At 32.4% G+C, this 23804-nt stretch overlaps 1 protein-coding gene across 2 annotated transcripts; it reads right to left on the bottom strand.

Annotated features, from left to right (window-relative positions):
- Positions 1 to 1941: 1941 nt before the first annotated feature.
- LOC107842412 (tubby-like F-box protein 3) lies at positions 1942 to 6091 on the bottom strand. 2 transcript variants are annotated; one of them, XM_016686254.2, is made up of 6 exons: positions 4981 to 6091; positions 4104 to 4191; positions 3806 to 3935; positions 3545 to 3724; positions 2941 to 3427; positions 1942 to 2258 (listed from the first exon to the last, which is right to left on the bottom strand). In XM_016686254.2, the coding sequence occupies exons 1-5, from the start codon at positions 5272 to 5274 to the stop codon at positions 2953 to 2955; spliced, it is 1167 nt and encodes a 388-aa protein (XP_016541740.1). In that variant the 5' UTR covers positions 5275 to 6091; the 3' UTR covers positions 1942 to 2258; positions 2941 to 2952. The 2 variants fall into 2 exon arrangements, with proteins under 2 accessions (XP_016541740.1, XP_016541735.1); XM_016686249.2 differs by having other exon boundaries at positions 2941 to 3430; positions 4981 to 6046.
- Positions 6092 to 23804: the final 17713 nt, after the last annotated feature.

The raw sequence follows: 23804 nt of genomic DNA, 5'->3' as shown, positions 1-23804 counted from the left end.
ACAAGAACAAATCAACCCAGCAACGGGCACAACAAATTAAACTTCGAAATTAAACAACAAAAGAGAAAAGAAGAAAAGAAATATCAAAAATTAGGATTTTATTCAGACCGCATTTCAAATTAAAGCAACAAATATTGAAATTGTTAACCAATACTATAAGAGAAGTTGACTCAAGTTCCTCGTTTTCTTCAAAACTGAAAAGACCATAAGTTTTTACCTGCGAAAGAAGAAAAGAAACGATGAAGAATTCAAAGTTGTTGTGGCCGGAGAGCAAGGCTGTCACGTCGATTGGCGGTTGAAGTTGAAAAGGAACTCGAAGCCCAACTATTTGTCGTCGGAGGTTGAAGTCGCCAGGGATTGAAAGGAGAAATTTACAGAACTGTTGGTTGAGAGAAGCTGTCGAAAGAGATGAGAGAGACGGTCGATGATTTAGATTGAAGAGGGGTGTGGGTTGGGTTGATTTGTATTTTTTAATAGATTAGAAAGTTTTAAAAATATTAATGAAGTCCACTATTAACTTAATCAAGTTTCCTAATTATGCTTGACCCTTTAAGTTGGTCAATGTCACTAATCCTTCGTTCAAGACTTAAAAGACACCTTTCCTTCAATTTTCTCTTGTAACTAGAATCTATTTGAGGCTTAGGCTAGCTTAATACCATTCCTAGAAGGTGGTTAAGCAACTAATTACTCTTTACGTGTATAAAATTTTATTGATATGATAAAATTTACATTTTATTGCTAAAGAAAAGAACTGATTAAAAATTAACATCATTTGTACAAGCTATCATAGTCTAGTAGTAACAAAATATATATCCATCTGTCTTGTAGATAGAAGCTGGAAAGGTAACTCCATCCATTTTAATATGAAGTTTAAAAAGTAAAGAAGCTTTTGAGTTATGTGACTTTAAATTAAGGGCCGTTTCATCATGAGATATAAAATCATGATTTCTGATCATGATATGAAATCATTTAAGATAAAGTTGAAATTTTGTATGAATATGTAATTTTGACTATGTTTCTCATAAACATGAAAATTCTACAACATTATAAAATCTATTAATCTTTTCTCAATTCTTATATAATGTTATCAAATGAGCAAATCATAATTCATAAATAGAATATCGTAATATTTTAAGATACTACATTGATAAATTGTATATCTCCATGTTCCTTTTATAAATAAATGTTTGTGATGACAAATTTTCAAGCATACATTATTTTATAAAGATCCACTAATAAACAATAATAGTGAATATTTATTCTTCAACATAATTCTTTCATATGGTACGTGTCTATTCATGCTGAGCATGAGTTTTTTTTTTTTCAAAATTTAAAATAATTTTTTTGCAAAATATAAACTTATGGACCATATTTTTTTTATTTTAAAAAGTTGATATAATGATTTAAAATCTCAAATCATGATTTTTTTTTTTTTATTGGAGAATTTGAGATTTCATCTCATTATTTGAAATCACAAGATGAAATCGCATGTCCAAGCGTTGATTTCATCAAATCATGAGATAAAATTATTTGTCCAAATGCCTACTAAAAGTACATAAATATATCAAAATATTTTTTTGATCTTGTAATGTTATGCATGTTATCTGAAAAATTAAAATTAAAAAGTTAGCAATAAAGAAAAAAGAGGGATTACTTTTGAAACGGATTAGAAAGAAAAAGAAAGACAAATAAATTGGAGGGAATAATTCAAACGACTCGAGATATTCAAATAAATTTAGATAGTAGACATTTAAATATCATCTCTGCACCACGCATGTAAAGTTGCTATAAATAAAATAGAAAGTTAAAGAGGAAAAGGGAAAGAAATAAAACCATATCCACACAGGACAAAATCTTGAAAATATGACATCAAATGTTTTCAAGCAGCAAATTATGAAAAACACTGAAAGTACATATATAGTAAAAGATAAAGAGAGAAAGGGAAGGAAGGTTATGAAAATTCAAAAGGCAACAGCAGCATCACAAGACTTTTCAAAGAAGGAGATGATTTAAGTAAATTATGTACAGAAAAACAAAATGTACAAAACAGTATGTAATAGAGGATCATAATATTTTTCTCGAATCTTTAGCTGCAACATTCTGTGATTCTTTAGTTTTTGGTGTGGTCCTTGAGAAAACATACAAGAACTAATGATATCAACTAATCTGGCATCTTATTTGCATTTGCGCCATTCTCGTGCTTCGCAATCAATCACTTCGCCGCTGGAATTATTGCACTTCCAAGCATCCACGCCCCGCTGTCAAACAAATGCAAAGACGGGATTTAGAAGCCAGAAACATACTCAAGGTAATAAAAGTTGGTACTTTGTGTGACGTGTCATAATACTTGAATTTCTAAAATACCGATGTACCATGTGAAATCTACTTTTATCTGTTCTACTCATTGATTATGTGTTCTAAACCACCTAAACGAAACAACACAGAACATCCTCTCTTCCCTTTATGTAGCAATTAATTGCAAGCTTAAAAGAGAACATTAAGCCACAGTAGAAGCTTAAAAGAGAATGTTAAGCCACACCTACTGCGAATTCCTTTTGGTAATTCAACTAATTGCATGACCAGCTCGAAGAGCCTTAAGGCTGCAATAACTAGAGGGGAGACACAATATGCACACCCCAATGATCTTTAGATATTAAAATTGAAATGGATGAGAAAATGGAGTTAAAATCTTTCATCAAGTCGAACTATTCTCATGTAAGAAAGATGCTTGAATCTAAACTCTTCGACGACCAAAAACAGGAATTTAGATTAAAAGGTTCAATGCAAGTGACAAAGTTGTAGAATGAAATGATAAAAGTTTCCTCCATGACTGTTGTAACGCTCAAGAAAATCCTCATTATATTGATAACTATGAAAGACTATGTAATAAATGTTTGATTGTAAATTTGAACTTCTGCAAGGAAAGAGGTAGAGCCTAACCTTGAAGACAAGTTATTCACAAGCAATTTTAGTGTCAAAGCTGCTAAGGCATATTGCGAATGCCTGGAATGCTGATAGCGGATAGCGGTAATCCATTGTAAACATATCCTTCCCTACTTTGCCGAACTGCAAAATAACCTTCTCGTGTTCTGGTCCAGCCACACCATTCTCTGGAGAAGCCACCAACTGAAAGTTCTTCACTGAGGCAACAGTTACCCGACCATGAAAGTTCAAACACCAGCATTGGAGCTGCTCATGCCATCTGGGAGCCTTATTTTTCAGAACCAGTGAACCTTCTCTTTGAGTTTCTATAGGCCCAGACAAAGACTTCTCCAAGCGAAGACTTGATTTGGATTGAAGAAATCGCATTGGAAGAGAGGAACCACTATTGCCCATTGGAAATTCAACCTGTGTGGGAGCTGTACCTCCAGGCTTAATGGCAGAAGCTGGGATAGCATCCATCACACAATGCATTCTTCTTGGCCCCCTGCTAGTTACATAAGATGATTCATGTGTCAAGAGAAATTTAGTCCATAGAGCAAAGAGAGCAGTTAATTTATTTAGTAGCCTACTCCAAACTTTTGCAAGAAAATTAAAGCCTCACCTGGCTCCAAGTACATTCAACTCGTAGGAAATATGAGCAACTTCATAGTTTCCAGAAGGCCCTCTAGGATTCATTTGTTTTGAGCCTACAAGCCTAGTCGAACGGCTCTTCACCAGCTTGGCTCCAGCATAAGGTAGAATACAATCATATGCAGTAAACTTGGTTCCAAGGAAATTTGATCTAGCCAAAAAAAAAAAAGAGACTCTTTTATACACTACCTAAGCTTTACCACTCACCCCATCAACAATAAGCAAGCCATACCTTAATTTCCCGATACAAGTGCCACCTCCCTTTGACATTTCATCTGCATCCAGTGACATAACATAGTCAGTGCAGGTGGGCCTCCTGTACTTTCGAGCAGCAAGAAGAAATTTGCCATCATCAGCCAATGCTGCCACAATAAGCAGATGAAAGAAAAATGTAAGATGATTCCAAACTTGAGGGTATATTCTAGCTGAACATAACATCATGCTTCCCTCCACGCAACCCCTCGTTTGAAAAGATAAAACTTCAATAAAACTGAAGGCCTCAGATTCGGAAACAGTAAATAAATGCTCACCTTGAGTCAAACTGAGGTATAGATGATATGTCTGTGTTGTCTGGTTTCGCTTTATAAAGCACTGAAGGAGCGTGTCTCGTGGACCAGGCTGCAACAATTCGGAATACTACTAAGAATACATGAAACAAGGATAAAAGTAATAATGAACTTCATACCTTATATGTAAATTCTTATGAGGGACTTTACAATTTTTTACTTCTTTCTTATTTTTCGCTCATGGGAGGAATGACTCACCATCCTTGATCCAAAATTACCCAGCAATTAGACAGTATAATTCATATTTGAAGAAGAATAAAACTTGGAAGAGTTGTGTAAACAGAAAAAAGTACGCCCTCTGTCCCAGTTTATGTGGCACGGTTCAGATTTTGAGAGTCGGGAAGTTTAATTTTAACCGTGAAATTGTCAATTTTTTTGAAAGAAAATACCTATATTTGTAAACTAAGTAAAAAATACCATAAGTCACAGTAATTGACAATTCAAATATTTACTAAAAGATATATGAAAAATACAGTCAAAGATAAGACTAGTTTGAATCTCGAAATAAAAGGTGGCACATAAATTGGTGTGGAGGGTGAACATAATCAGCAAGAAGATAGAATAGATGCCACCAAAAATATGGAAAATGAACCAAAGAGTGGCCTAGTGCCAAACGTGTATCATTTCAATGGCTTCCTCAAGCTCAGCTTAAGCCTAATCTAATCTTGAACTAATTCAAGCTGTATAACACATAACAAATCTAAGTCTTGAAGAAATGAAATTGTATTAGTCTAGACTATAAGTCATAAAACAAAACCATCTAAAAAAACAAGGCAATTCCAACAAAGAAAAAATAGAACTAACACACCGTTAATCAAGTGGAAGATGGAAATTTATTTACCTGTTTGACAGAAATAGGGAAAGTTAACTTGCCAGAGACTTCAGGAGTCTTGACCAACTCCTTCATAATGTCCCTCCAGCTCCTACAGACTCCAGCACAAGCTACAACATTTTTCCTCAAAGGCCATTTAGATTCAGTGTCCTCAATCCTCATAAGAACCTCTCTCAATAATTCTAAAGGCAAATTAGTCCAACAACTTTCCACAAACACTTGATCAATTCCTTCTGTTTCTTCTGCCACAGCAACCACTGAACTCTGGCGACACCTTGACTTTGACCCATATCCCCACTTCATCCCACAAAACCAGAAAATGCTAAAAACACAAAAATGATTTCTCAAACAATCCTTACAAATTCAACCAAAAACCTCAAAATTCACAATCCAAAATGCACCATAAAAACAGATCTGAAATCCAAGATTAACCAAACACCAAAAAGATTGAATGTTTAACATTCATTCATGTTTATACTCAAAAAAAAAAAGGCAAAAACAACAAGAAACTTAGATGGGGTCTGAATTAAACTGGAAATTTGAGTACTTGATTATTCAGAAGAGATAAATATAGCTGAATCTTTAACATCTATTCATGATGAGACTCAAAAATAATCAAGGCAAAACAAGAAGAAGGCATGCGTATGAATTGAATTAAACAGAGAAATCTGAGTTGTTGATTATTCAGAAGAGATAAAAATAGGTGAATCTTGAAGTGATAGAGAAGCATAAATAAATAAAAACGAAAGTGAAGATAAAGATTCTTATGGAGGTGAAAGTGGAAAAATATGCGTTAAAGATTAGGATTTTTCAAGAAGAGGAGGAAGTCGATGGGGTAAAAGGAATATGGAAACTGTGATTCATGTATTTTTCCTGAAAAGGGGTTAAGGATAAATAGTGGTAAGAAATGGGGGAGCTGTCTCGAGAGAGAGAGTGCTACTAGCTAGTCCTGGTAGTCTGGTACCGGACTAGTAGTGGATAGATAAGTGAATCATTGAGTGAAAGGTCCCACTCCCATATTTCCTCTTTTTCTAGAGCATATGTAGTTTTGGGATATCTCCGATCATCCCCTATTTTCTCGTCTAAACTCTGCTGGAGTGAATTTCCTAAATAACCAACCACTCGAGTTTTGAAAATTTTTTAAAATATTATTTATATTTTGATTATAATATTATTAAATTATTATTTTTTTCTTAAAAAATTATTAAATATTTTTAAAGAATTTTTCTTTCTTAATTGACATGTCATGTTATTAAAATCATATTTTTTAAATAATAAATTATTTAATTCATTAAACTCATTTAATTAAAATTATAGTTTTTTATTTTTTAAAAAATATATTAGTTTAATTTTCATTCTTAGAAATTCTTTACTATGATTAATCTTTATCATATTATTTTACATGCAAATTAAAAAAATTAGATAACTTATCCAATTTAGTGATATTATTTTCATCAAAAAATAATTGATCTTTGTAGACAATTATATATAAAAATCTGAATGATTATTTAGGAAAATAATTCTAGAAAGAAAAAGTATAAATACCTAAGTATGAGAATTTATTTTTATAAATTAATGTAGTATTTAAAAAAAAAAAGATTATAATTTACGTTAAATGAGTTTGATGAGTTAATATGTTTATTTAAAAAAAATGATAGTTATTGATATGTCATGCTAATTACAAGAGAAAGAGACTTTTGAGGTATTTAATGATTTTTTGAGAAAAATATTAATAATTGGGTGATATTATTATCTTAACAAAAACAAAAGTGATTTTTGTAAGCAACTTCAAAAACATGGATAACAATCTCAAAAAATAACTTTAGAAAAAATGAAAGTATAAGTAATGGTAAAAGATTTCTAAGCATGAAAATTCCTTCTTAATAAATTAATGTATTTTTTAAAAAAGAAAAGAATAAGAATATAATTTTGACTAAATAATTTGATGAGTTAAATAGGTCTATTATTTTTAAAAAAAATTAATGACATGACATGTCAATTAGAAGAGAGAGAGACTTATGAGATACTTAATTTTTTTTTTAGAATAATAATGGTAGTTGAATCATATTATTATATCTAAAAAAAATAAAAGTAATTTTATAGGCAATTCAAAAAATATGAGTGATCATTCAAAAAAATAACCATTGAAAAAATATTTTTTAAGTTTAATACTGATAAAAATTTTCTAAGTATAATTTTTTTTATAAACTGATGCATTTTTTTAGAAAAGGAGAATATAATTATATTTTGATTATGAGTTTAATGAGTTAAATAGTTTAGTATTTCTAAAAAATGAGGTTTTGATGACATGACATGCCAACTAAGAGAGAAGAAGACTTTTGAAGTATTTTGTATTTTTTTAGAAATAGAGTGATAGTTGAGTAATATTGTAATCGTAAATGAAATATAAGTGATATTTGAAGAAAATTTCATAAATTTGGATGACTATTTAGATAGAGAATGCAACTCCAGCCATCTTCTATATTTCCCTCTAAAGTCTATATATGCAAAGAAAATAAATAATCACTCTCCAAATATAGAGAAGATTCCTTTTAAAAGTGTAAAATAGAGTTGTTGGTTAGAGTTGGTGTTCTCCAAATATGGAGAATCTATATATTTAGAGTGTAAAATAGAGTGTAAAATGTAGTGTGGTTGAAGATGGTCTTAGTAATCATTTGGTCATGAAAATAATAATTTTTTGAAGTTGAAATTGGTGTTGTGTTTGATCATGAGTATAGATTAAAGTTGTTTTAAAAAATTTGCGAGAGAAATCTGAATGAAAATAAGTTTTACTTGTTTTTATTTTTTTAAATATAATTTTCACTAAGTGAAATAATTCGTAAGATCAAACACTATTATTTTCACTTTTTTTACTAAAGTAAAATAATTTTTCAAAAAGAAAAAAAGTGAAAAATTGTCATCGCTAAATGCCTACTTAAAGTAAGTACCATATTTGTTACTCCTAGGTTGTATTTTAGTTATCGCGATTATCAAAAATCGGATTAGTTGATTTAAATTATTATTATTTTATAAAATTAAAATATAATTAATTATCAATTGCTATTTTTGTTCTTATCTATCTTAATAAAAATAGATAGAGATTAACCTGATGAAAAAGAGGACAACTGTTATTAAGATCAAACAATTTTGATAATTTAATTAAATTACTCTTTAAGAAAATTAATTAATGACACTGATTTAGAAAGCAATTCATTCATATTACATTTTTGCTTCTTTCCAAAAAAAAAATAAAAAAAATTAGATATGGTCAATTAAACCCGTAACAGAAAAAGATAATTTGGGAAAAAATAAATAATATGTTTTGCACTTTGAAAAAGTTCTTCATTTTAAACCATAAAAAAAAGTGTCAAGATTTCATCTATGTCTGAATGGAGATAGAATCAAATTAATGAAGGACTCGTTTTGGACAGTTAGATTTCTTGGTTATGTTAATTTATTTATTTTTTCAAAAATAAATGGTTACACATTATGGTCAAAAAAAAGTATTTGGTGTGGGGGTGATTAGATAGGATATAATATCTTCAACTTATCATGAATGCCAGAGAAGCATGGCCCGTGTCAGCACGGGCCTAACATTAAGATATTTTGATTATGTACGATAAATTAGATTGATATCAATTCCAATTATAAATTATAAAATATAAATAAATAAAACATATTAACTACTTGATAGTATTTTTCAATGAGCCAAATTATCTCACAAGATAATTATGTATAACTTACTCATGTAAATAATAAAATTTGATGCATTTTGAAGTTTAGATCTTTAATCTTATGACTGAGATTTGCTACATTAAGTATACAACAACAATAACACACCCAGTGTTTTCTTACAAAGTGAAGTCTAGGAATGATAAAATGTAGTAATTGCATATTACATCACATGTGGGTTGCAATTAATAACTCAAAATTGAATTGTATCCCCTACTAAGCCGACATAATACTCTTTGTTTTTATTTCTCTTTTTCTTTTATTTGTCAATTTGTTCTTTAAAGTTAAATTAAATTAATATCTTAAATTTAAATTTTAAATGTTTTAAAATTTATATAAAAAAAAAAAAACCTACAAGTTATCATCTTTCATATTAATTTAAGTTATTTGACATTGAAAACATGATAAAATATACTTTTGTAAATGTTTTATCGAACTTTGTTTTTGTATATGTTCCTTTCATTGAAACGTAGGAGTCGTTTGTATGCTAACATTATTTCATGTACACTATTTGATGTGATGTATTAGAACTTGTCCATTCAATTTTGATATATTTAAATAATAGTTTAAAAAAAAATTGCATATACATTCTAAGATTCATCCAGGATCTAGCACGGATTCAATAAATATTATTTTTTGTCTCAATTTATGTGATACAAATAGAATTTAGATAATCAATAATACTTTTAATACGTATTTAGATAATTTAAACTGTTAATTATTGTAATTTATCATATTTTTTATGTAATTTTCAAATAATATACATTACTTTTCTTGTCCAAACTTTTGTGGCATTAATAGTCAATTATATTTTTAAAATAATTTTATTTTTTTAATTATTGTGATTTATAATACTTTTCTTCTATTCCAGTTTAGGTGACACTAATATACTTTCGAGAGTCAACTAAATATTTTATATTTTATAAAAAATTTAAGTTGTTAATTATTGTGATTTATAATATTTTTACATATTTTTGTTTTTGAAATATATAATAGATTAAATTATTTTTAGATATCTTAAGTTGTCAACTATTTTAATTTATAATACTTTTTATGTAATTTTTGAGTAATATATGTCACTCTCCTTGTCCGGAGTTTTGTGTTGTCGATAGCCAATTATGTTTTTTAAATAATTTAAATTTTTAATTATTGTGATTTATAATATTTATTCTATTTCAATTAAGTGGTACAATGCTTAGATGATCATAATAATTAAGAGACATAGCAAAATTACTATAAAAAATGCTCGTGAAAAAAATTAAGTGGACCTCACATAAGATGTCAAGTTAATTTTAAATATCAAGAGTTAATTTATCATTTTTATATCTATCTTACCTTTTTTATTAAATAATATAAATTTTTTAATACTTAAATGACTTACAATAATTAATTAGGGTTGATATTTAGTAAAACCATGGTTGAAGTAGCTGAAGTACATATATCATAAATGTCTATTTTACTATTTTAATTAAATATTATTAATTTTTTAATACCTAAATAACTTATAATAATTAATCAGGGACGATATAGTAAAATCACGTTTGAAGCAGTTAAAGCAAACATGTCATAAATGTTTATTTTACCTTTTTAAATTAAATATTATTAACTTTTTTAATACCTAAATGACTTATAATAACTAACTAGGGGTAATATAGTAAAATCACAAATTATATATTATTAATTTTTTAATATATAAATGATCCATAATAATTAATTAGAGGTGATATAGTAAAATTACGGTTGAAACAGAAATATCATAAATATTTATTTTATATTTTAATTAAATATTATTAATTTTTTAATATATAAAAGACGTATAATAATTAATTAGGGGTGATATAGTAAAATTATGGAGTAGTAAAAATTTAAATGCGAAATATAGTGAAGAAATTATTTACTTTTAAGAGAGCAAAATAAAAAATATATGAAATATTTAATTAGTCATTTTAATAAGTATGGACCCCACCATATTCAATAGAACTTAGGTATTATTGTAATTAAATAGAAAAGGGAGGACTTTTATTTAAGTTCATGTTGTAATTAAATGAAAGTGGATGGGTTTTTCTTTAAAAGTGTTGCTAAGGTTCAACAAGTAGAGTATTAAAGATAACTATGATCAGCTAGTTAATTCTACAGAAAGATCATTATATCCTTAATCTTTTTATTAATACCTTTAAGCTGTCATGTTGAAACCAATGTTTCTATTATATAGAAATGATCTTAAATAAAAAAAATATAAAAGTTTAGAATTATAGCAGAAGGCTAATAGGTAATTGTGTGTTTTTTTACTCCACCTTGAAATAGGCTTGATTCATCATACAATATGTTTTTTCTTGTATACCAATATTATTAGTACTATTCTCATGATTTCTTGTTCTTCAATTGTTATTATTATCTGTTGTTTCTTTGTTTTATAGCCAAACCCATCGACAACCCCCTAAACTTGGCACGATCTTTCACTTTGACACCTCAAGTGGACGGTGTTCACTTTTAGCACCTCAAATAGTCATAAAGTGTGCCACTTTGGCACCTTTTGCTGACACAACATTTGTGCGTGTTGCACTTCACTAAAAGCGCGTAAAAGACTCTTTTTTAAGATTTTTATATTTTTCTTATCTTCTTTATCTTCCCTCTTTCTTCTTCCACCATGAACAACCATTGATAAGCTTTTTTTCTTTTATAATTTTTTTAAACCTTCTTTCTCTCCGTCCATCAGCTCTACCTTCCAACATCACCACCATCATCCACCAAACTACCACCAGTAATTTTTTAATTAAAAAAAATAGAAGAAAAAAATCACATACTAATTTTGAAGAATTTTAGAAAAATATGAAAGAACACAGTGGAAAAATATTCTTTCGATCCAACAATTGAACTCTCTGAAATTGAAACTTCCACATCTTGAACTTCATCACTGCTTGAGTTCGTAGATTCTGCGAATCGATTTTCAAATCCCAGGTGAGCCATAACTTTGTGATGCAGTGAGTATTCTTGAACTGCTGCTTCCTCACAAAGAAAAGAGAAGATTTGCTAAGCTTTGTTGTTCTAATTTGTATGTCCCTCCCTTGTTTCTTAAAATGGGTTCTTCTTAAAATGATTTTTTTGATCAATTTATTTTGTTGATACCAAATTATTGCTAATTTGGTCAGAAATTATTGTCAATTTGGATGGAGGATGAAAAATTGTTGTTAAGTTGCTGTGAATTTGATGTCAATTTGATCGGATTGTTGCAGCAATTAGAGGTGGGAGTTTGTGGATTGGAGAAGACAATATGGAGGGTAGGGCTATGCAAAAATCGAACCGGCCGATAAACCGAACCGATAAAAATATTATTGGGTTATTGATATTGGGTTATCGGGTTAACAGTTTTTTATTGGTTTTATAAAAAATTTATTGGGTAAATGGCTCGGTATCGGTTTTAGCTTATTGGGTTATTGGTTAAACCGATAACCCAATAAGGATACACTAAGTTATTGTTTTATCCCTATTTATGTTATATATTTAAATCTCTCTCTCTCTTTATCTATCTATCTCTCTTTATATATGTGTGTGTGTGTGTGTATATACGTGTGCGTATGTATAAAGATTATATGCACTACTAATTCATAATTCAGTGATTCACAAAGTATTAACCTATTCAAGGCAACAAAGACACAATATAAAGTTCGGCTATTATCATAATAAAAAGCAGAAAAGCTACTTCGACGAAAGAAGAAACTTCATTGCTTGTTCTTCACTCTTCTTTCCCTATCTTTATGCTTGAATATTCCACTTTTTTCTAGAATCCACTCCGGGTCGGAGGAGCAACTAGTCAAACTTCTTGAGCAGCCGAGGTATTAAACAACGAACATTTGAAACAATTCCTTGCCTCACCCTGAGATGAGAGGGAAGCATTTATAGCTTCCAACAATTAGGATTCAATTTTTTTCCTAACTAACATTCAGTTCAAGTTTGAAGATTCTTGTAAACTAAAATGCATTGTGTAGGTTTTGGCGGTAATTAAGATTTCATTTTTTTATGTTAGTTGTTACTATTTCTATTTTATAAGTATTTTCTTATTGGTTAAACCGAAAACCGAACCGTTAAGGACCAAAAACCGATAAACCGAAATCGATAAAAAAATATCTTATTGGTTGGTTATTGGTTTTATATATTTAAAAACCGAAAACCAATAAATCAAACCAATAATACGTAAGACCAAACCGAACCGACCGATGCACACCCCTAATGGAGAGGGTGGATGGGTGGGGGTAGGGGAGGGTGGGTTGGCGGCAAATGATTTAGGGGTGGGGTGGGGGAGGGTGGCAGAAGACGATTTGGGCGTGGGGGTTGAGGAAGATGATATGGGGTGGGGTGGTTAGGAAGATGATATAAGGTGGGGTGGGGTTATTAATATATTTTATTTAAATTAATTATATAAAAATTATTTTTATAAAAATTACAAATGTTTTTTTATAATTGGTCCCTTTCCATGTGTTTTAGTCTTTTCAAAAGAAATAAAAATAAATATAGGTGGATATAGTGATGTGGCAATTTAAATGAGTTGGCACAAATCAATTGATTATTTTATCCACGTTGGCAGCAAGTGAGACACACACACCAGTGCTGGTGTCGAAAGGTGCCAAAGTGATACACTTTATGGCTATTTGAGGTGTCAAAAGTGAACAACGTTCACTTGAGGTGCCAAAGTGAAAGATCGTGCCAAGTTTAGGGGGCCGTCGATGGATTTGGCCATGTTTTATTTATTGCATTACTTTGTTGTTGTTATTATTATTATTATTATTATTTGGAATTTTGTACCAATTTCTCTATTATTTGTTGTGTCTATGTATACTTCTGTATTTTATTTTTCTTAATTGCTTTAATATGTGTTACTAGAGCAGATTGATGATCTTTTGAAAATAGTTATGCATCTCATGAGGTAGAAGTAAGATCTGTGTATGCTTCACTCTTTTCAGATTTTACGTGTGAAATTATATTGAATATATTATTATTATAGCGAATATTTTGTTTCAACTTAAACTAAATTTTGAGTTTTGAAAAAAAAAATGGTAGAACTTTAATATTTTATGTGTAATGCAAATGTGAACACAATTTAAGGGCTACAGAGGGTTTTATGACTGAATCAATTGGATACCTACTTAGTTCATGCTTTTGTTATGATTTGAAGCCAAATAATTGACGAGTTTGAAAAAAATATTTCAAATGAAATAAGATAAGAAGCAAAATGAAAGTGAAAATTCACGAAGCGCTCATTAAAAATAGTGAAAGACAAAATTTTTAAGTTAATGCAAAGCTACTAATTAAATGTATCCGTAAGAGTTTTCGGGGTAACATCTTAATGTACAAATAAGTTGCTAAAGTACTGTAAAAACATATTTTTTTTAAAACTAAATCAAAAGCTATCTAAACAATTTAAACACTCCATTGATCCTTCTGTGTTATAGATTTTAATTTAATTCAATTTAATGACCACATTATTATTATTATTATTATTATTATTATTATTATTGTCATTATTATTGTCATTATGATTATCATTTTCATTATCATCATCATCATCATCATTATTATTTTATTATTATTATTATTATTATTATTATTATTTGGGGTTACATCGGTAATATAATAAAACAGAAAAAATTAAATATTGAAAATCAGTTTTACTATTCGTTGCCTTTTAAGATTTGATGATATAATGTTAAGTTAGATTAAAACTTTCTTATTTTTAATTACATGAGGTTATCATAAATGGTAGTCTAAAGATGTAAATAATGCAACTAGTAATACAACAACTACTTATATAACAAGTCTTTGTGCAATTATGAATCATAAATAATATGGATATGATATTGATAATATTGTGGCGTATATAACATTGTTTGATTCAGATTAAAATCGTACCTACTCTTTTTTTTCTTTTCTTATAAACATGAGTTAGTTCACTGAAAATTACACGCTACCTTATCTTATAAATGCACCCAACTCTTATTATTTATGTTTTAGTTTCTTAACAGTGTTATCTTCAACATTTTTCGGATACAAGAATTTGTATATACATACAACAATAACTTCAACACAATTTCAAGTGTAAGACTAGAACACTTATAAAGTTCCTTAACACCTTCAACACACATTATAAATAATCTATCCAAGAAGTATGTTAACTTTCAGAAATGAGATGAAACAGAATTTTAAGGCCAGGTTCCCCGACTTCACAGAATGTCCTTAAGGAATAATTTCCCTCACTGTACCCGAGGTTATGGAATCTTCCTCCCAGGATAAAATGGCCAAACAAACCAATTGTAGCGGTACCTCAAACAATTGGAATCTCTTCGAACTCACTCAACGATTTGATTGATCACACAGAATATTTTTTAAGACAAAAAGAGTTTGTCTTTCAGAAAATTTTTTCATACCAAAACCCGTGGATAAATGCAGGTTTATATAGCCATCAAGTGCCCCTTCCGAAAGGTGGCAATGGTTCATCCGAAAAGGTGTATCCTTTGAAAGAATCATGTCTGTTCATTCAAAACATTATGTCTTTTTCTGAACAGACACAACTATCTGAACAATCACTCTTTTTCCAAAATAATATGTCTTTTCATAAAAGGTTGTGTCTCTCCATTTTCCATTCACCACATGAATGGGGAATGACTATTCTTTGTAAAACTTTACGGACAAATATGTGATCATCAAGCAAAGACTGATTGCATCAGGATAAATGAGTTTTCCTTTGAACTTTCCGTATTGAACATGCATCGAATGCACTCGGTCAATTGGTAGATTTGATATCTTTGAACCATCGAGCTTTAATGTACACCTAGACAACACATGTCACACAACCAGCCTTTTACCATTTATGGTTCTCATGGTTTTGTTCTTTTCAGCCATGAACACGTCCCGATTTCATGAGAGCTTAGAGAATAGGTCTTTACTAACATTCTCCTTGAAGCGGCTTCTACTTTTCCCTCACATAGGTGATTTCTAAACGTTCAATCCTATAGATTAAACTATTTGGTTAAATCTGTCAAATTTAGATAATTATTAAAAGACTTTTCACCTCAAGTCTTATCCGTGTTTACTAAACATTGTCTACATCATGAGAATGGGTTGATATTTTGACAATGTTGAACCTGTCAGACACAACTTTGTTTGATATCCTTTAACCTAGCTCTTGGGATCTCCAGTCTGCTAGGTAGAGTTACTGCCATGCTGATTTGTCCTAGGTCTTAAACCTATTTTCTTGGATGTTCTCTCAACTCCTTCTCTAGATAGACCTTTTGCAAGTGGGTTTGACACATTATCCTTTGACTTTACATAGTCAACAATGATAATTCTACTAGAGAGAAGTTCTCTAACGGTATTATATCTCCGTCTTATGTGACGAGATTTACCGTTGTACATCATGCTCCCTACCCTATCTATCGCCGCTTGGATATCACAGTGTATACATACTGGTACCACTGGTTTGGGCCAATAAAAAATATCTTCAAAGAAATTGCGGAACCATTCTGCTTCTTCACCGGCTTTATCTAATGCTATAAATTCAGATTCCATTGTAAAGCGAGCAATACAAGTCTGTTTGGATGATTTTCAAGAAACCGCTCCTCCACAGATAGTAAATAATACATATCCACTCTTGGATTTTACTTCGTTCGATCCGGTGATCCATTTTGCATCACTATATCCTTCAAGTACCGCAGAATATTTATTATAACGCAAAGCATAGTCTTGAGTGTATTTAAGATACCCCAAAACTCTTTTCATTGCCATCCAATGTGTTTTATTAGGATTACTCATGTACCGACTCAACTTACTTATAGCGCATGCTATGTCTGGTCGTGTACAGTTCATTATATATATTAAACATCCCAATACTCTTGCGTACTCCAATTGTGAGTCACTTTCACCTTCATTCTTTCGAAGTCCAAAGCTCACATCCAATGGAGTCTTGGCAATACCAAATTCCATATACTTAAATTTATCAAGTACCTTTTTGATGTAATGAGACTATGACAATGCCAACCCTTGTGGAGTTCTATGGATACTTATCCCTAAGATCACATCCGCAACTCCAAGGTCTTTCATATTGAACTTTCTCTCGAGCATTCATTTCATTGTATTTATGTCTGAAATGTCTCTACTGATGACCAACATATCATCCATATAAAAACACACAATGACTTGATAATTTGGAGTGTCTTTAATATAAACACATTTATCACATTCATTAATTTTGAATCCGTTTGCCAACATGGTTTGGTCAAACTTTCCATGCCATTGCTTAGGTGCTTGTTTTAGTCCATAAAGTGACTTAACAAGTTTACACACCTTATTTTTTTTTTCCTGGAACCACAAAATCCTCAAGCTGTTCTATGTAAATTTCTTCCTCCAATTCTCCATTTAGGAATACGGTTTTCACATCCATTTGATAGATTTCAATACCATATACCACCGCCAAGGCAATTAACATTTGAATCGATGTTATCCTTGTTACCAACGAGTATGTATCAAAGTAATCAAGGCCTTCTTTTTGTTTGAAGCTTTTTTACTACAAGTCTTGCCTTGTATTTGTCAATAGTATCATCCGCTTTTATTTTTCTTTCGAAGATTTATTTAGATCCTAAAGGTTTATTTTCTGGAGAAAGATCAACCAATTCCCACGTATGGTTGCTTAAGATTGAATCAATCTCACTATCAACTGCCTCTTTCCAAAAGGATGAGTCCGAAGACGCCATCGCTTTCTTAAATGTTTGAGGCTCATTTTCTAAGAGAAATATTATAAAATCTGATCCAAACGAAGTTGACATTCTTTGACGTGTACTACGCCTTGTATTCTCGTCATTATGTACATTCTCACTTGGTTCATGTAATATCCCGGGAAATTTTTTGTTGAAATTTTGTGCGTAAACGTGTTGGGTTCTATCTTCTAGAATGAATTATAAATTTTCGTGCGGAATGTCTTAGATTATGATCCACCATTGCGTAGAGTATCGAATAAGCTTTCCAATGATATGTGGATCATCCAAAAGGACACCCGAGCGACGAGTTATGAACATTCCGATCGAACCGTGAATAGTAGTGAACAGTAAAATGTGCAGGAAAAAGTACTGAGGCCTGGCGTATTTTTGCTCCAACTTTAAATGATCATACCTTATTATACATAATGATCTGAGTGATCTACTATATATCAACGGAAAGCTCTGCGAGTTCTCTTTCCAATGAAATTGGTATCATCCAATTTGTCTATCGGAGCAAAAAGTTATGGTCGATCTACTTCAGCCTATCAAAAGTAAATTTTTTGGTCAACTTTAAACGATCATACCTCCTCGTACACAATGATCTGGGTAAGATACTATATATCAACGGAAAGATATGAGAGTCCTCTTTCTAATTAAATTGGTTTTATCCAATTTGGATATCGAAGTAAAACGTTATGGTTGATCTACTTCAGACTATCAAAACAGTCCACCAAAGGACATATTCAAGAATTATTTGATTTTTAGGGGCGTTTTGGTCATTCCCCCTTACTCAAAATCCATCCAAACCCTATATTAAAGCCTATTAGAAGCATTATATGCTATATTTCATCAAATTCCCTCAAAAAGAAAATCCTAAGCTCCTACATCCAACTTCAAGAACCTCCAAAGTTCACCATTAATTCTGCAAATTTATTCAAGATTCTAAGTTCCTAGCTCAAGAACTCCAAGAACCATCATTCAAAGGCAAGATTAACATCTCAAAAATGAGTATCGATCTAAAGTTCATCATTCAAGGTATGTGGGGGTTTTTCAACAAGAACTCTCTTTCGTTCTTGTGCCCAAAAGTGATTTTCTTTACAAATGCATGATTTTTATTTGATTTTTACGAATTTGAAGCATGAACCCATATCTTATGATGATTATTATGAAATCTTGATGTTTATGATTTTGAAAGATGAATTTACATGTGTGGAGATATAAAGCATGAATCTTGAACGATATTTATCATGATTTTGATATTTGGGTCGTGAATCCCCATTGGAAATTGTGTTTTTTTGAGAAAGTATGTGTTATAAGTACGTTGATGTTATATATTTGAGATATTTTGAATTATTTGACCTTTTGGTCTTAATGGAGTTGTTTTGAACTCGAGTGTGAAAGAAATCCATAATGTGGTTGATTTTGATAGATGAGAAGCATGATGGCTCCCGATGTATATTTTATATATTACTGAAATTGTTTTGTTATGGATTGTCTTTAAAATGATCTGAGCTAAGTCTGGGAGAAATCTTTAGCACCGAGTGGGAGGTATAAAGCGACCTTACTTCCCTAGAACTACGTGCCCTCATGGGAGTGAGCCTGAGACTGATTTATATAGTGATCACTAGTTTATGTGGATTTGATATCGATAGTCCTACTCCGATGGCAAGGATAGGATGGCTCTCCCCAACGTGGGCTGTACGTTAGACTCCATGTAGCTCACATGGTTTATGTTGGTTATAGGATCTCCCAGTGTGTGTGTGTTTCCTTGTGTGTATGGTGAATGGTAAAGTGATTTAAAAGTGGAATTGTGAAAGTTATTCTTTCGAAAGATTTAAATGATATTTACATTATGAGAATTGATATTCTTGATGAACTGAAAGTGATTGACAAATTATATGATGACTCACATGTGTTATTGTACTTATTTCATCCTCTCATGATTATGATGATTTTCTTCGGGCTAAGTGAGTCTTTCATACATCCTGCATATTTCTTATAAATATTTATGATGATGACATTTATACAACTGCATACACCCCCATATACTCGGTTTCTTTCCATGGTACTGACCCACATCTTTGGATGTAGGATGCATTTTCTCGGAATGTAGGTTCAGGTGCTCAGTTTCAGGTTCGACAGTGATTTTTCGGGCACGCTGTTCTACATCTTCTGTTGTGATGAGTCTTCATGTTCTGAGGACGTGATGTCTGATGTTGGTTTCACAGAATTATTTATATTTGATAACTGAGTATGAGTCAGTTGGGGCATGTCTCAATGGCTCGCTGGTTTTATTGATTTTCTTAGAGGCTTGTCAGACTAGTATAGATGTTGGGAGTTGACTAATAAGTCGTATTTTATTATCTTTCTAAAATTCTTTTATTCTTGGATGATGATTACTCTATTGATATTTAAGGGTTATTTATAGAAATCTCGTTGATTTGTGTTGAACTGGATGAAAATGGCTCAAAGGGTTAGCTTGGGCTAATCGTAGCCTCAAGAATGGTGTGATGCTCTGGGACCCGTTTTTCGAGGTGTTACAAACTTGGTATCAGTGCCTAAGGTTTTAAGGTGTACTAGGGAGTCTGACAAGCCGCATTAAGTAGAGTCTTGATCATCGGTGTGTAGCGCGCCACATCTATGAGCAAGAGGCTACAAGATATTTTAGGAAAAAGTGTGATTCTTTATTTCAGAAGTCTATCATGCTTAAAGTGTCTCTCTCTGCTATTGATTCGTGCTCTCCTCTTTCAAAAATATGCCTCCACATCGAGCGAGAAGAAATAATGATGTTTAGCAACCTCAACTCGCTGACCCATTGAATGAAAACGTGTTTTCTGATGTCTTTCTGAATGATCTCCCAGGGATACCTCCTGATAGAGAAATAGAGTTTGGGATTGATCTTCTTCCCGATACTCAGCCCATTTCTATTCTTCCTTACCGTATGGCCCCTGCAGAACTTAGGAGTTGAAAGAGCAACTCAAAGATCTACTAGTTAAGGGTTTCATAAGGCCCAGTGTTTCTCCTTGGGGTGCTCCTATGTTGTTTGTGAGAAAGAAAGATGGCTCTTTGCGTATGTGCATTGATTATCGCCAACTGAATAAAGTCACCGTAAAAAATAACTACCCCCTTTCGAGAATAGATGATTTGTTTGACCAATTGCAAGGTGCAAGTTATTTCTCAAAGATAGACCTTTGTTTCGGCTATCATCAACTCAAAGTTAGGGAGTGTGACATCCCAAAAACCATTTTTTGAACTCATTATGGCCATTTTAAGTTTCTTGTTATGTCTTTTGGGTTAACTAATGCCCCAGCAGCTTTCATGGACCTCATGAATCGAGTGTTCAGACCATATCTTGCTATGTTTGTCATAGTGTTCATCGATGATATACTAGTTTAATCCCGTAGTGAGGATAAACATTCTGATCATCTTCAAAATATCTTGCAAACCCTTAGAGATCACAAGTTATTTTCCAAGTTCAGTAAGTGTGAGTTTTGTCTAAGGTCAGTTACTTTTCTGGGTCATATCATTCCTTTCGAGGGTATTAGAGTTGATCCCCAAAAGACCAAAACTATTAGAAATTAGCCTAGACTTATTTCTCTGACTGATATCCGAAGTTTCTTGGGTTTAGCTAGCTATTAACACCGTTTTGTTGAGGGTTTCTCCTCTATAGCGTCTCCTATGGCTCGGTTGACCCAAAATAAAGTAAAGTTCTTGTGGTCTGAATCTAGTGAGAAGAGTTTTCAGGAGTTGAAAACTCGACTCACTTCAGCCCCTGTTTTGACTTTGCCTGATGGTGTTGATGGTTTTGTGGTGTACTGTGATGCTTTGAGAGTTTGGTTGGGTTGTGTATTGATGCAGAAGGGTAAGGTGATAGCTTATGCTTCTAGACAGTTGAAACCCCTTGAGAAAAATTACCCCACCCATGACCTTGAGTTGGCTGCTGTTGTGTTTGCTTTGAAAATCTAAAGACACTATTTGTATGGTGTCCATGTTGATGTTTTCACTGATCATAAGAGTATGCAGTATGTGTTTACCCAAAGAGAATTGAATCTTAGGCAGAGACGATGGTTAGAATTGTTAAAGGACTATAATATGAGTGTACTGTACCATTCGAGCAAGGCCAATGTTGTGGCGGATGCCCTAAGTAGAGTGTCTATGGGGAGTGTTTCGCATGTGGTAGAAGGTAAGAAAGAGTTGGCTCGTGATGTACATCATTTGGCTAGATTGAGGGTTAGGTTGTTTGACTTTGCTGAAGGTAGTATAGGGTTTAGAGTAGTTTTGAATCCTCCTTGGTTTTGGTAGTGAAGGAAAAGCAATACTTAGATGCTAGTTTGGTCAGACTGAAGGAGTCAGTCAAGGACCAAAAAGTAGAGGTTTTCCTTCAGTCTGACCAAAAATTAGAGGTTTTCTCCCAAGAAGGAGATGGTATGTTGAGATTGTAGAGTAGATTGTGTGTCCTGAATGTTAATGATCTGAGATAGAGGATTATGGCTGGAGCACACGGGGCGCAATATTCTATTCATCCTGGTGCCTCCAAGATGTACCGAGAGTTGGGGGAAATCTATTGGTGGAGTGGAATGAAGAAAGATATAACAGCATTTGTAGCTAAGGGTGCAACATGCCAACAGGTTAAGGTTGAACACCAAAGACCTGGTGGTATGATGCAAGAGTTTAGTATTCTCACCTGGAAATGGGAAGAGATAAATATGGACTTCGTGATTGGTTTACCTCCTTCTCGACGCCATCATGATTTCATTTAGGCTGTGGTTGATAGGTTGACTAAGTCGGCTCATTTCTTGCCTGTTCATACTTCATATACTACTGAGGATTACGCTAGATTGTATATCTGAGAGCTAGTCAGACTGCATAGAGTTCCCTTGTCTATCATTTCGGATAGGGGTACTCAGTTCACTTCGCAATTTTGGAAAGCTTTTCAGAAGGGTCTTGGTACCCAAGTGTTTTTGAGTTCTGCTTTTCATCCGCGGACCGATGGTCAGGCTGAGCGGAACATCCAGACCTTAGAGGATATATTGAGAGCTTGTGCCCTTGACTTTAAGGGAAGTTGGGATGATCACTTACCATTGATAGAGTTTGCTTACAATAACAGTTTCCACTCTAGTATTGGCATAGCTCTGTTTGAAGCCTTATATGAGAGGAAGTGTAGATCACTCATAGGTTGGTTCGAGGTGGGTGAAGCGGCTGTGAGTGGTCCTGATTTGGTATTTGAGGCTATGGAAAAAGTTAAGTTTATTAGGGAAAGGTTGAAAACTGCGCAGAGTCGTCAGAAGTCATATGCGGATGTTAGAAGGAGAGACCTTGAGTTTGAAGTTGGTGACCTAGTGTATCTAAAAATTTCACCCATGAGGGGGGTGAAGAGATTTGGAAAGAAGGGGAAGCTTAGTCTCCGTTATGTTGGTCCTTACAAAATTCTTAGCCGTGTTGGTAAGGTAGCTTATGAGGTCGAGTTTCCTTCCGAGTTGTCCTTTGTTCATCCAATATTCCATGTCTCCATGCTTAGAAAGCATATTAGCGATGCTGTGGTAGTGGATTCCTCTGTGAGTGCTGACATTCAAGAAAATCTTTCTTTTGATGAGATTCCTATTGAGATTGTTGATTTCAGTGTCCGGAGACTAAGGAACAAAGAAGTTCCCTTGGTCAAGGTGTTGTGGCGAAACCAATCCGTTGAGGATGCAACTTGGGAAGCTGAGGCGGATATGCGATCCAAGTACCCGCACCTATTTTCCGCAAACTCCGATCAATCCGAAGGTACCATTCTTTCCTAAATCATGCACTTTTGATAAAAGTTGCAGCAGTTCAGCTGTCATTTATTATGTGTTCAGCTGTAGTTTCTTGAATTTATGCATTCTATGTTGCATTCGGAGTGAGAAAGGATGTGGTGATGAGTCTAACGAATGATTTCAGCTATATGCTCTATTCCCTATCTAATCTTGGCATATCTAGCATCATTCGAGGATGAATGTTTCCAAGGGGGGGATGATGTAATACCCCGGGAACTTTTTCATTGAAATTTTGTGCGTAAACGTGTTAGGTTCTATCTTCTAGAATGAATTATAAATTTTTCCTGTGGAATGTCTTAGATTATGACCCACCATTGCATAGAGTATCGAATAAGCTTTCCAATGATATGTGGATCATCCAAAACGGACACCTAAGCGACGAGTTATGAACATTCCAATCGAACCGTGAATAGTAGTGAACAGTAAAACGTGCAGGAAAGAGTACTGAGGCCTAGCATATTTTTGCTCCAAATTTAAATGATCATAACTCATTATACATAATGATCTGGATAATTTACTATATATCAATGGAAAGCTCTGCGAGTTCTCTTTCCAATAA

This window comes from Capsicum annuum, chromosome 1 (genome assembly GCF_002878395.1).
Source record: "Capsicum annuum cultivar UCD-10X-F1 chromosome 1, UCD10Xv1.1, whole genome shotgun sequence".
Taxonomy (NCBI): domain Eukaryota; kingdom Viridiplantae; phylum Streptophyta; class Magnoliopsida; order Solanales; family Solanaceae; genus Capsicum; species Capsicum annuum.
Note: the sequence above shows the minus strand (reverse complement) of the source record. Positions and strands in the feature narration are given on the sequence as shown.